Raw genomic sequence first — 14,491 nt, 5'->3', positions numbered from 1 at the left:
TGGTGGCTCGGCCTGTAATCCCAGCTCCTTGGGAGCCTGAGGTGTAGGATTCCTTGAGCCCAGGAGTTTAAGATCAGCCTGAGCAACCTAGTGAGATCCTGTCTGTAAAAAGCTTTTTTATTTTTAATTGTATGACAGAAAGGAGCCAGAAATGAGCTGAAATGTGATTTGACCAAGGAAGAGGACTCATCTACTGGATGATTTTGAGCTCAAGGAGCTTGGGCCTCTCCAGGCTCTGCAGGCCACGAATCATTCTAGGGGTCATATGATCAGACCTGAGCATTAAAAACAGTAATCCGGTCACAGAACACCAAAGGCAGGGAAAAAAAAAGGAAAATAATCATATATATGACTACAAAAAAGTCTTAAACATTTATAAAACAAAACAACAACAATAAAACCTCTAACATGAAATTAAAATAAGAACAACTTAAGGAAAATTTTCTTCAATATACATGATAAGCAAATAGTTAATATGCTTGATATAAAAAGAGCTCATACAAATCAATAAGAAAAAGTGATCATTACTAGAAAACATGGAGCAAAAGTCAGATCACAAGAGAGAATAAAAAATACATTAAGCCTGTGAAAAACTAGTATTACTGGTAATTAGAAAAATACAAACTAATACAAAAACGTACATTTGTGTTAAAGAATGGCAAATATCAAAATGGCTAATAACACCTAGTATTATCAATGAAAACATTGAAATGCAATAAAGAAATATGATCTCTTTTTTAATGCTAAAATGTTATGGTTATGTGCGTAGATGATGCAAAGAGAGAGAAAATTCTCTGGAGTATGTACCAATATGCTAGCAACAATTATCACTGCAGAGAGACAAAATTATGATTTAGGTTTTTCTTTCTTTCTTTCTTTCTTTCTTTCTTTCTTTCTTTCTTTCTTTCTCTCTCTCTCTCTTTCTTTCTTTCTCTCTTTCTTTTGTTTTTGAGATAGAATGTTGCTCTTGTCATTCAGGCTAGAGTGCAATGGCAGGATCTTGGCTCACTGCAACTTCTGCCTCCTGAGTTCAAGTGATTCTCCTGCCTCAGCCTCCCGAGAAGCTGGGATTACAGGCACCTGCCACCATGCCCAGCTAATTTTTGTATTTTTTTGTAGAGAGGGGTTTTTGCCATGTTGGCCAGGCTGGTCTCTAACTCCTGAGCTCAAGCAATCCACCCACCTCAGCCTCCCAAAGTGCTGAGATTACAGGTGTGAGCCACCACGCCCGGACTTTAGTTTCTTTTTTGTGTATTTGCTTTTGTCTTCTGATTGTGATACAATGAGAATTTTAAAAAATTATTTTTATTATTATTATTTTTTTATTGAGACAGGATCTGGCTCTGCTGCCTAGGTTGGAGTGCAGTGGTGGGATCTTGGCTGACTGCAACCTCTGCCTCCCAGGCTCAAGCCATCCTCTGGCCTCAGCCTCCCGAGTAGCTGGGATTACAGGTGTACGCCACCACGCCCTGCTAATTTTTGTATTTTTTTGTAGAGACGGGGTTTTGCCATGTTGCCCAGGCTGGCCTCCAACTCCCGAGCTCAAGTGATCTGCCTGCCTTAGCCTCCCAAAGTGCTGGGATTACAGGCATGAGCCACTGCACCTGGCAGAGCATGTTATTTTTATATCCAGAAAACCAAAAAAGCTATTTTCACTTTTGAAAAAAAGAAAACCCAGGTATAGTGGACCTAGAGAAGAGCTGATTAGTGGATAACTAGAAATCAATAAAACTGGCATTGGTAAGAGGTAATAAGAGAACAGGGGAACGGGACTGAAGGGAGAGGCTTTGCAGAAAGAAAATCAGCAAGACTTGGTGGGACATGAACTGGAGGAGTTGAAGACTAATGTAAGGATTGAAATGTGGCAAAGAGGCCAGGCGTGGTGGCTCATGCCTGTAATCCAGCACTTTGGGAGGCCGAGGTGGGTGGATCACCTGAGGTCAGGAGTTCAAGACCAGTCTGACCAATATGGTGAAACCCTGTCTCCAAAGATACAAAAATTGGCCAGGCGCAGTGGCTCACACCTGTAATCCGAGCACTTTGGGAGGCCAAGGCAGGCAGATCACGAGGTGAGGAATTCGAGACCAGCCTGACCAACATGGTAAAAGCCAGTCTCCACTAAAAATACAAAAATTAGCTGGGTGTGGTGGCGCATGCCTGTAATCCCAGCGACACAGGAGGCTGAGGCAGGAGAATTGCTTGAATCTGAGAGGCGTAGGTTGCAGTGAGTTGAGATCCCACCGCTGCACTCCAGCCTGGGCAACAGAGCAAGACTCTGTCAAAAAAATAAAAATAAATAAATAATAAAGGAAGGAAGGAAGGTAGGAAGGAAGAAAGAAATCCGGCAAAGAAAGGTGGTACAGCAGAGTAGTTAAGTGTTCAGTTCTGGGGCCAGACTGCCTAAATTCCAATCCTAGCCTTGACTTTTAGTATCTATATAATCATAAACAAGCTCTTTGTGTGTCTCAGTTTATCTGTAAAATTAGGGAAACAATAGTGTCTTCTCCATGGAACTGCTGTGAATATTAAACAGCTTTATCATACATAAATCATGTAGAATAATATCTGCCACATGATAAGCACTAGAAAAATAGATGTTATTATTGATGTTCATTAAGAAGGACGTCAGGAGGAAGAGTAGGCTTAGGGAGTTAAACCAATATATTTAGTTTTTGAAAAGCTGATTTTTAGGTTTTGGTATAGCCAGTCTGAGAAGCCCAATAGTGTCAAATGTGGTGTTCTAGCATGGCAGACTGGTAGAGAACAGAAGAAAAAATGTAGATTGCTTCATTCATGTAAAGGTGATTGTTGAAACCAGGAGAAAGGGACGAGACCACCCAAGGAGAGAGTATGTAATAGCACGAGTACAGAAAGTGAGACAGCCCTTTACTCTTAGGAACAGGAGGAGGAGAAAGAGCCAGAGAAAGGGATGATAAAAGGAGTTAGAGGAGACAGGAAGGAGTGTCGTGTTTTCATGAAGATGGAAAGCAGACAAAAAAGAATGGGGGCATCAAAGAGACCAAGGAACTGTCGTCTGAGGTTGGTAAGGAATCTTTGCATGAGGCTGAAGTCGCAGAGCGTGGTGTTGAGGGGGCAGGAAGCACGTGGGTGGTCAAACTGCCAACGTTCCCAAAACTGTAGACATCTGTCTTGCCATCCTGGTATCTGAAGGACATCCTGTGAGTCCTTCAAAGGAAGGGAAATTATTGGAATTTAATAAAGGCGCTCTCTTTACCAACCTCCACTTAATTAATTCACAGAGTTGTCTGATGCACTTCATTTTATCTGTAAAACATGCCACCGATGCTCTCGGTGTGCCCCATACCAGAGTCTAGAAGGCTACTCTCTGGCACACCGGCCTACTGCTTCCAGTTAACTGACCAGTGGTCAGTTCAGATTGGATAAGGGACTTCAGCTTCTGTGATACATTGGTTTTTGCAGCCCCTTCTTCCCTTCCACAAATGGAGCTGAAAAGCATAATTCCTTAATTTTAATATTTTTTTCCTGTGGACTGCTGATCATAACTAGAATATAAGAAATGCCATTTTAAAACTCTGAGATTTGAGTTTATTATGATTGACTCTGTGTAAATAGGATTTTGAATCAAATCTAGCCTTCATTCTCAGTCTCCCTTCATCTATTCTGTCTGTATCCTCCGATTTCCTAAATCTCTTTGAATCCTCCTTAGTTATTCCAGATTCACTCTGGATGCACGGATCATCTAACATTTCCATAGAGCCATCCTGTCTGACTCTGGAGGTAGCTGTCTAATTAAAGTTGTTATCTCTCTGTACCACATTGCTCCTTGGATTTTGAAAGTGTTTGTAGATCGCAAGACAATTTGTATTTGTTTAGATTTTCCAAAAGTTGAGGGAAGTAGCATATTGAAATGCAGCCAGTACCTATCCACATATTCACTTTGTTTTCCTCTATTCTCACAAAATAGTAAAAGTGATGTCTTCATGAGCAACTAAAAGATGGATGGGAAGAGGAGGAGGGATGTGTGTTCAGCCTGCATTTCACAGTTCCTCATTTTGCTTACATTGATTGACTCTGGTCCTGTTTTTTGACTTCATGATATGAGTTTAATTGTGATAAAATAAAGATATACTTTACTGATACAATAATCAATTGATGGTTTACTTATAATTTGTAAATAGGTAGAACATGAGAAAGTATAAAATATTTTTTCTTCTCCATTAGAGACCACATTGTAATTTCTGTAGCATCTCAAGGCTCTTTTAGCAAGCATTCAAAGTAAGCATTAAAGAAGGCACTAGACATAGAGCTGTGCTGGATACAACTTAGAAAGACAGACTCAGAAATTGCCATTGCCAGGTTGTCTACCTCCTGTTCACTGACATTTAGCCTGTGCATGGTCTCAATTCTTTTCTGTCTGCAGGCTCTTAGATCATTTAGCTCTAAGAGATGGGAGTTGAAACATGTCTGCTTGAAGTGGACCAGTTCCCTTCTCTATATGTACCAGGACCAAATTATGGAATAGGTTGTGTTGGAGAAGTTGAAGGTGGAAACTGGAATGGGCAAGAGTAGGCAGTGATAGGGACGGTACTTAGAACGTTGGAGAAGTAAGGGAAAGGAGAGGAATGAGTGAGCCAACCACGTTCCATCTCTCTTGCCCTTAGAACCATACAAAACAAAACAAAATAAATTGGACAATGTGTGGCTTTTTCACACCAGTATTTTAGGAGGCTCTTGCATTGAATTAGGAAGACTTATTGGGTTGCTCACCTTATTTGACCCCACCCCTAACCGCAGGTTGGACTTAATGTTATCCCATAGAGCCTTTATTGCTCTGTAGTAGGGCCACTGAGCTCTGTGACCCCAGGGGTGTACCATGCCACAGAGAACATTATGCTTTCAAGACCCTGGGGAACAACAATGTCTGTAAATTTAGGGAAGGTATATGGGATATTGGAAGATGAGGAAAGAAGGCATTAGGAATAAAAGAAAAAAATGAATGGATTTCTGAGGAGACTGGTGGTCAAGAAAATATAAACACTGCTTTTAGTTCAAAGATTGATCTTCCTTAGGCAATGCTGAGTTCTGCCCTGAAAGAGTACTAATATTTGTTGTAAATATTTTAATCCTCAGTATTTTTCCTTTATGACTTAGGGCTTGATTATGCCTAACTCAATAGAAGTGCTTCTTGCTTAATTAAATGGATTATCAAAATAACAAAAATTTCAAAGCCCTAAATTCTATGGGAAAATGTAGCTAGAAAATTGGAGGGAGACTAGAAATTAAGAAAAAAATTTTCATAAAAGCTTTGAATAGATGGAAGAATTGCACATATTCTCTCTTTTGAGAACGCAAGGAATGTTTTATCTTTTTGTGCAGTTCTAGGAATAGTAGCAACAGCCAGTATCCCTGCATGATAAATTTCAATTTCTCAGATCATGAAACTCAGTAGGGTTCCCTAGTCTCAACTTTAATGTTCTGAGTTCTAACTTTTAAGGATTATATAAAAAGTATTATCCTTTTGAGTTTCATTGGTTTTCTATAGCTTTTTGAAATAATGAGCTCCCTTTACACCCATACCATGTGAACAAAGTTGTCCCAAAATGGCTGCCATGATACTCTTAATGCTTTCTGTCCCAATTTCCCCACCTTATCTACCTGTTTCCCTATGTGAAGAAAAAAATATCAGCTATAGCCTGGACTCAGGCTATAGATGAACCCAGGCAAAGATCTGCAAAGATGGATGCAAAGCAATTGTCACCACTGATCATATGGCTGTTCTTTGCATTTTACCTAACTTTGGTCATCTCCATTTACTTGTCCCTTTACAAGTGCACAAGCACTGTCAGAGAAAAGAAGGTTGTGGTGTTTGCTATCCCTGAAATGGGCCTGGCTTTGCCCACCACACACTTCAGAGATCACTTCTGCTTTGTCTCTCTGCCTGCAACTTAGATAGCTACCACCAAGTTGGTGGTTACTCCTTGGTAAAGCCTTTAAGCTCTTTTATAGACATGGAAAATTGCTTAGCTGAATATTGTGAAGATATTTTCTAAATGCTGAAGTATTTATAGCTTTAGATATATTTAATTAATAATTACTTATGGTTTCATATTAAGAGAAAACACTGGAGCAAAATTTAAAGAAATAGCACCACCTAGGGACAAGTTAATGCCAACTCCACAATTTCTGCCTTCTCTCGCCTTAGTTATTTTGAAGTGTCATCACTTTTTAATTGGAAGGGGGTGTTTTAAATCCTTATTCCAAAGTAGTTCCCAGGTGTTTCAGTCCTTGGAACTGTGTGCAGTCCCGACAACTAAGGCCTAGCTCTGGAATCAGATAACTTTTAGGAGCTCTCCTTCCCAGTATGTCTCATGGTCAGCGATGGTGTTGTATCTCATTCTCTTGATTGCTCCAGTTTTTCCTCTAAAAGTATTATCAAGCTTCAGCTCTCCTTTCTCAGTCTGTTCTGATTCAGATTATACTCATAGAAGATGGAGAAAAGATCCTATTATTTCTTTTCTTCCCACATCTACCTGAGAATATTGAATTATAATGATACAAGTTTTTTTTTCAATTAAGATGAACTTACCGTTCTAATTAACTTTTTTTTCTTGGCACAGACTATGTGTAATCCCTTTTTTATTTCTAAGGAATAGACTTATAGAATATAATAAAATGCTTGTGTTAAAACCTTGGTTTTATAACCTATTTTAGCCCACAGTCCAAAGCAGGGGTTAAAAATGGGACCCTCTTACCCCAATTCTGTAGTTCAGGGTTAAGGTACAGAATTCATATTTCTTTTTCTTTCTTTCTTTCTTTTTCTTTTCTTTTTTTTTTTTTTTTTCTTTTTTTTGAGACGGAGTCTCGCTCTGTCGCCCAGGCTGGAGTGCAGTGGCACGATTTTGGCTCACTGCAAACTCCGCCTCCCGGGTTCATGCCATTCTCCTGCCTCAGCCTCCCAAGCAGCTAGGACTACAGGCCCCGCCACCACACCTGGATAATTTTTTGTATTTTTAGTAGAGACGGGGTTTCACCGTGCTAGCCAAGATGGTCTCTATCTCCTGACCTCTTGATCCTCCCGCCTCAGCCTCCCAAAGTGCTGGGATTACAGGCGTGAGCCACCGCGCCTGGCCCAGAATTCATATTTCTAACAAGAATCCTGGGTGATTCAGACATAGGCAGTCCTTGTTCCACTCTAAGAAATACTTACCTAAATTATTATTTGTTTTCCAAGATGGAGTTTTAAAAACAGTCATTTTAAAATACAGGCATTTGGATTTCATCACAAAATGAACATGCATTTTTAAAACCTCGTATTTTAATCTCAGAGAAATTTTTCCTCTGAGACTTATAAAAATAAGTGTTACATAGATTTTTTTGATAACAATACTTGGATGAAAATACATTCTCTCTACTGGGGATACTTTTATTCTAAAATAACAGTAATATTTTCTTTTGGGCCTATTTTCAGAAGAAATTCTGTAAATTACTATTTCTTAGTTACATATGGTATCTTGGTATTTAGTATAATGATGATTGGTATATAGATGTTGTACATTTCTGTGTTTTGGCTAAATCTGTGTCAGGAAATTTCATAATTTCGATCATGAATAGTAACAAATATATGAATTCAGCACACATTCCCAGCTGGTCATTCAAAAGGCAATTTCCTAAACAGTTGCATGCCTTAGTCCTGTGACTTCTAATGAGTTAAGTGAAGTAAGAGATTCTCTTTTGGAACAGTAAAAAATTATGGTTTTGTTTTTTTCTGTTTTTTTCTTTTTCTTTATTCTTTTGTTTAAATTTTTTCTTTTTTGTTTTATTTTATTTTAAAAGTGATGTTTTTTTTAAAAATGGAATTATAATGGAGGGAATAGTAGAGGGTTCCAGATCAGTTTTCTTTTCTTTTTTCTTTTTTTTTTTTTTTGAGACAGAGTCTCACTCTGTCACCCAGGCTGGAGTGCAGTGGCACGATCTTGGCTCACTGCAACCTCCGCCTCCTGGATTCAAGCAATTCTCCCACCTCAGCCTCCCCAGTAGCTGGGATTACAGGCATGTGCCACCATGCCTGGCTAATTTTTGTATTTTTGGTAGAGATGGGGTTTCACCATGTTGGCCGGGCTGTTCTTGAACTATCTCAAACGATCCACCTGCCTTGGCCTCCCAAAGTGCTGGGATTACAGGTGTGAGCCACCACACCCGGCCTCAGGTCAGTTTTAAGAGTTGCAGTGATTCAGAGCCATTTGGTCAGCTTCAGCTTAAAGAAGACCATGCAAGTTAACACATTTGTCTTTTTTGTGTACTATAGACAAAGGTTGAAAAAAACACCTTGAAGGAAACTTCCTTCTCCAGTAGATCACAGGAGAGGAATAAAGGTTTCAGATAACTGTTTCTCTAAGCTTTTAAAACATGTGATGTTATGCAATAACTTGAGAGGTCAGGTACATTTTATCTTTTCCTTTCAAAATTATCTTTGCCTCTTGTAATTGTTGATCATACTTTTATTTTATTTTATTTAGAAGAATGTCATTCTGTCACCCAGGCTGGAGTGCAGTGGTAAAATCCTAGCTCACTGCAGCCTCATGTTGATCATACTTAAAAAATAAATAAATAAATGAATGTTTTCAGGGCATTATTAGGAGTGTCCGTAGGGGTATTTCAGATGGGTGTCACTGGCTCATGAGCACCTCCATTGTTTTTCTCTCCCTCTCTTTTTTTTAGAGTAAAGATGGCAAAAGTCCACTGCACATGACAGCTGTCCATGGAAGGTTCACACGGTCACAGACCCTCATTCAGAATGGTAAGAGAGATGCTTCAGTAGTGTCATTATTTCGATAGTTTCTTGTTGTGAATTTGGCTGTCAGTCACCTGCATATGAAAGTCGATGCCCTGTTTTGGAGTTTTAGTAAGCATGCAATTACATAATTCTTTGATGTACTTTGCTAAAAACTGTTCATCAGACATGTCATCAACATCCACCTTAATAGTAAAAACATAAAGCCACAGTTTCACAGTCAATTTGGAGTCAGGCACAGAGCATGAGCTTTGAAATTGGAAATGATGTATTTATATAGGCTCAAGATCCTGTGCATCTCACTCTGAAACTAATAAAGGTAAGTAGCATTCATTTTCCAGCAACAAATCTGAATTATTTTTAAATTTTAGAGTTCACTATAATTTCCTAAGTTAAAACTTATTAAGCTAGTTGGGCAAAATTAGGAAAAATGAGATGACTTAGAGGAAAAGCAGGTAAGGATGTGATATAAAGGATCATAAAATCACAGGCTTAGGTGGGCGTGGTGGCTCACGTCTGTAATCCCAGGCACTTTGGGAGGCCGAGGTGGGCAGATCACCTGAGGTCAGGAGTTCGAGACCAGCCTGGCCAACATGGTGAAACCCTGTCTTTACTAAAAATGCAAAAATTAGCCAGGAGTGGTGGCAGGTGCCTATAATCCCAGCTACTCAGGAGGCTGAGGCAGGAGAATCGCTTGAACTCGGGAGGAGGAAGTTGCAGTGAGCCAAGATTGTGCCATTGCACTCTAGCCTGGGTGACAGAGCGAGACTTTGTCTTAAAAAAAAAAAAAAATTCACAGGCTTGACAGAGAAGACCTGGGAAAGTCACAGTAATATAGTAACTTTCTGGGCTTACGACAAAGGTATGCTTGAACCATCAGGTTGTCACTGAAGTCAAAGTACTAGGGAGTATCATTTTACATCCTGGTTCATGTTACTAATAGGGGGTCATGGCCAGCAGCATCACTTCTATTAGTAAATCTTAGAGAGTATTTAAAAAAGACAAAAACCAGGTTTAGTTCAGATTTTAAGCTGATATTCCAGGTCAATCTGGCAGTTCCTATTTTTAGTTGACCCATACTTCTACTTCTCAAAATTCTGATATTAGTCAGTTTCCTTGGACCTGTATTTTTCTCATCTATAAGAATTTCGGACCACATACACTTGAATTATTAGTGGCACTGAGTTATGTCTTAGTCACTTAAGACATAAAACAAAGAAGTCATTTGACATTTGGATGGAAGACCAGCCAGTGGAATTATGCTTAGCAAGCAAAATATCTGCAGCAAAGCAAAGGAAATTTATATGCATTCCAGTGAAGCTATAGGGAAAAGAAATCCTAACAAGTTTCCAGTGAGCCAAGGAAGGTAAAACAGAAATTAACCGTGCAATACCCATTATTTCTAATTTGAAATATGTGCTATGCCTTTGACATTCATTTTATTGAAAAGGCCACCGTGTTTTATTTTGCTGAATGTAAATAAAGGGGGTCGGGGGGAGTGACCCTAGTCTCTTTCGAGCACGTCTCTTATGCCACTGTATTTCTCAACTGTTTTTCAGAAATAATGTCCACCCCCCTTTAAAAACAAACAAAACTTTTAGAAACAAACAAAACTTAAACAGCTTGGTTCCCTTTTAGAGCAACTTCAAGCTCCAGAGACAAGGTTGGAGGGAAAACAACTTTTCTCCTTCTAAGCACTGCCTTCCCCGCAGGTTCATCCCTGTGCGTCAGGCCATGCTGGTCATCTCTATGACGCATCTCCTCTCTGTCCTGCTGGCATGCTTACAACAGTCCCAGGGGACTGCTGGCAGCTTTGACCTCTCCAAGAGCCATGTGGGCTGGAAGAATTCCATGTCCTGCCTGGATATTCTTGCTAGACTTTTTTTGTTTATTTGTGTTTTTGTTGTTGTTGTTGTTGTTGTTGTTTTTTAAGACACTGTCTCACTCTGTTGCTCAGGCTGGAGTGAAATGGGGTGATCTCAGCTCACTGCAACATCTGCCTCTCGGATTCAAGCAATTCTTGTGCCTCAGCCTCCCAAGTAGCTGGGACTACAGGTGTGCCACCATGCCCAGCTAATTTTTGTATTTTTACTAGAGATGGGGTTTTGCCATGAGTTGGCCAGGCTGGTCTCAACTCCTGGCCTCAAATGATCTGTCCACCTTGGCCTCCCAAAATGCTGGGCTAACAGGTGTGAGCCACCGTGCCCTGCTGTTGCTAGACTTTTGAGTTGGGGGAGACCTAAAAGAGACCCTGTCTCTTATCCTCTGTGGTCAGGGGATCTCTGTTTCAGAACCTCTCTCATTCTTGGTTGTCCTGGCATCTTGCTTATGGATTGGGTGGGGTCCAGGGGCCTGAATTGATAAGGATATAGTGGCTATAATATGTAGCCTATTATGTATAATGATAAAGCTAAGTGATAATGATAAAGCCAAGTGTTCATAGTGTGCCAGGCACTTGGCTAAACACCACTTATAAAGCCTTTCAACCACCCTATGAGAAAAAGGTACTATGATTATCTCCATTTCAAAGATGAGGAAGCTGAGGCAGAGAGGTTGTCACTTGTGTCTGGATAAATGGCCAGTATGTTGAGGAATAGGGATCTGAACACAGGCAGTCTGACATCAGAGACTGAACTCTCAACCACCACGCTTATAAACATGACCTCCAGAAACCAATGGTGTTTTAAAAAAATTCCTTTTAAAATTGAATTCTGTTTACTCTGAGAGTCACTTATATTTGAAATAGAGTTTTCCCTGTAAAAGGATGCTTTGGTATTCTCTTATCTCAACTGACAATTTTTTTGCATTCATAACACATGTGAGAACTGTGAATTCTTCCATTTGACATTTTTTTAAATGCCCTTGGGGAGAAGAAAAGGAAGTTCTTTTTTTACCTCCTGTTTGTTGGCTTCCTTCTGGGAAGAATCTTGGGCTGTTGCCGGGACACTCCCTCTCCGGAAGCTCATGCCCCTAGGGCCTGGTGTCAGTCCCCCCAGAGTGGGACATCACCTAGCAGGAGCCCCTCTGTCCTCCAGGACCACATGGGCACAGCATTTGGCTCCCTGAAGCAACTAAACATGCTACTGAGGAATGTTCTTTGTATTTATTTGTTTTGTTAAATTGCATTGGTGTTTGGACTTTGAATAGTTTTCTCTGCTTCTCTGACTGCTCTCCAGTCAGGATTACTAGTTTTCATAACTTTGTTTTTCCAGAATCATCCAGCTTTAGTAAGACAATAATGAAAAAAAAAAAACCCACTCTTTTTTAGTTAGTAAGCAAAGACTACCTCTGCTATCCAATCACATTGTTTGTTGTCTGAAGCTGTGTTGTCACAGCAATAGAGGGAAAGCAACTGACCGAAGACAGCATCTGGTGTCTGAAGGCATTTGACCTCACCATTGGCCCTAGGCACCCCCCTCAGATGCCGTCCAGCAGGTTACACAAGTTCAAAAATGATGTTTTCTTCACAGAAGCTTTAAAAATAAATAGAGTTTGAAAAGGAAGAGTCAAGTTGTAGGTTAGGATGAGTCAATGTGAATTTTTGACCCTTTGGCTCACAATCCTTCCAAGGCAACTTAATAAGCTGATCATTCTTGTTTGTGCAATGAAAAACTAATTTCAGATGAATGCTTAGAGGATACTAATTAATTATCCTTTCTGACATGCTCTGCATACTTCTAAACTGGCAAATGTTTATTTTCCTCACTGGTTGTCAATGATCAATCTCCAATATTTAACTTGCAACCTTCAAATGACAAACGGTAAAGAGATTTCATTTGCATTCCAAGCAAGTTTTAAAAATTTTCAAATGAAAATGGCAAGGTTTGTGGAGTAATTGTAAGATAGAAATGCACTTATCTAGAGGTGCTGTTTAAATAGAAAACATGTTTTCAGATAACAAATAGAGAGTCTGTCTTTTATTTTTCCACTAAGTTATGTTTTCCTGGAAAAAAAAAAAAAAATATATATATATATATTTGAGACGGAGTCTTGCTCTGTCACCCAGGCTGGAGTGCAGTGGCACCATCTCAGCTCACTGCAAGCTTTGCCTCCCGGGTTCACTCCATTCTCCTGCCTCAGCCTCCCGAGTAGCTGGGACTACATGCGCCCGCCACCACGCCCAGCTAATTTTTTGTGTTTTTTAATAGAGATGGGCTTTCACCATGTTAGCCAGGATGGTCTCAATCTCCTGACCTCGTGATCTGCCTGCCTCGGCCTCCCAAAGTGCTGGGATTACAGGCGTGAGCCACTGCGACTGGCCTCCTGAAATATATTTTAAATGATAACAAAAGCACATATGGACAATAATTATCTTTCTTTTTTTGCGGTGAAATCTCGCTGTGTAGCCCAGGCTGGACTGCAGTGGCGCGATCTCGGCTCACTGCTATCTCTGCCTCCCGGGTTGAAGAAATTCCCCTGCCTCAGCCTCTCAAGTAGCTAGGACTACTCAGGTAGCTTGCCACCACACCTGGCTAATTTTTGTATTTTTAGTAGAGATGGGGTTTCGCCATATTGGCCAGGCTGTTCTTGAACTCCTGGCCTCAGGTGATCTGCCCACCTTGGCCTTGCAAAGTGCTGGGATTACAGGCGTGAGTCTCCGTGCCTGGCCAGTTATCTATATTTTTACAGTTTTAAACTGACTTGTAAAATGAAAGCAACAACTGCAAGAAAAAACTTTTATCAGCTCAGACCCCTACTCCATCCTTCCTGATAGTTTTCACTCTTCCCTTTCTCTACCCAATTTTTGGCATATTTGAGACTGGTAAACCTGGAGGCTCTAACACTTTTTAAGAATGATTTGGTGACTCTTGGCTGGGAAGGATGTGGACTGATGGAGTGTTTGTCCAGGGCAGACTTCTCTGCAGTCTGGGGATCTCTGTCCCACATCTCCCTGGATCAGCTCGACAGCTGGGGCTTTCAGGCAGACCACCGTAGGCAGCTCTGATATGGATACGTGCACACTGGATTGCTCTGAGGTATCTGTGGGGACGAGGTGGCTGCCTGTCTCCAAAGCTACCAACAAGTCATAAAATGAATTGATCTCAATTGGACACTTCTAAATTCAGATCATAGTTAACTGTCTGTTGAGTCCCTAGATGATCACAATAACTAACTTTATTATTTTTCCTGATTATAAAATTAGTACATGCTCACCGTAAACTAAAATTAAGTCATGAAAGAGATTCCGTGATCTCCACCAATGTGTCTCCTCAGCCCTATCCCAATAATTTTTATTGGCAGTTTGGTGACACTTCTGGATTTTTCTATGTATTTAAGAATATATGTAAAGATATTTAATTATTACTTTACAGAAGTGATCATACTCTATTATCTGGACAATTCATTTTTAAAATAAAGCCAGATACAGTGGCTCACGCTTGTAATCCCAGCACTTTGGGAGGCTGAGGCAGGTGGATTGCTTGAGGTCAGCATTAGAGACTAGCCTGGCCAACATGGCAAAACCTCATCTCCACTAAAAATACAAAAATTAGCTGAGCATGATGGCATGTGCTTATAATCCCAGCTACTCGGGAGGATGAGACAGGAGAATCACTTGAACCCGGGAGGCAGAGGTTGCAGTGAGCCGAGATTACACCACTGAACTCCAGCCTGGGCAACAAAAGCGAGAGTCCGTCTCAAAAAAACCCCAAAATAACAATAACAAAAGAACCCCACTGTAACACAGAAACAAAGATTTGAAGAAAGATCAGTATTTCT

The 14,491-nt window shown here is 40.3% G+C and overlaps 1 protein-coding gene across 6 annotated transcripts in view; it reads left to right on the top strand.

Moving 5' to 3' along the window:
• Positions 1-14,491, top strand: part of ANKRD44 (ankyrin repeat domain 44) — a 344,106-nt gene that overhangs the window by 185,288 nt on the left and 144,327 nt on the right. For all 6 annotated transcript variants that reach the window (XM_057301464.1, XM_034954727.3, XM_063595508.1 and 3 more), the window contains exon 9: positions 8,701-8,779. In XM_057301464.1, the coding sequence (XP_057157447.1) occupies positions 8,701-8,779 (79 nt within the window). The remainder of the gene's footprint in view (positions 1-8,700; positions 8,780-14,491) is intronic.

The sequence above is a fragment of the Pan paniscus genome, chromosome 13 (assembly GCF_029289425.2).
Source record: "Pan paniscus chromosome 13, NHGRI_mPanPan1-v2.0_pri, whole genome shotgun sequence".
In the NCBI taxonomy this organism is placed as follows: Eukaryota; Metazoa; Chordata; class Mammalia; order Primates; family Hominidae; genus Pan; species Pan paniscus.
Note: the sequence above shows the minus strand (reverse complement) of the source record. Positions and strands in the feature narration are given on the sequence as shown.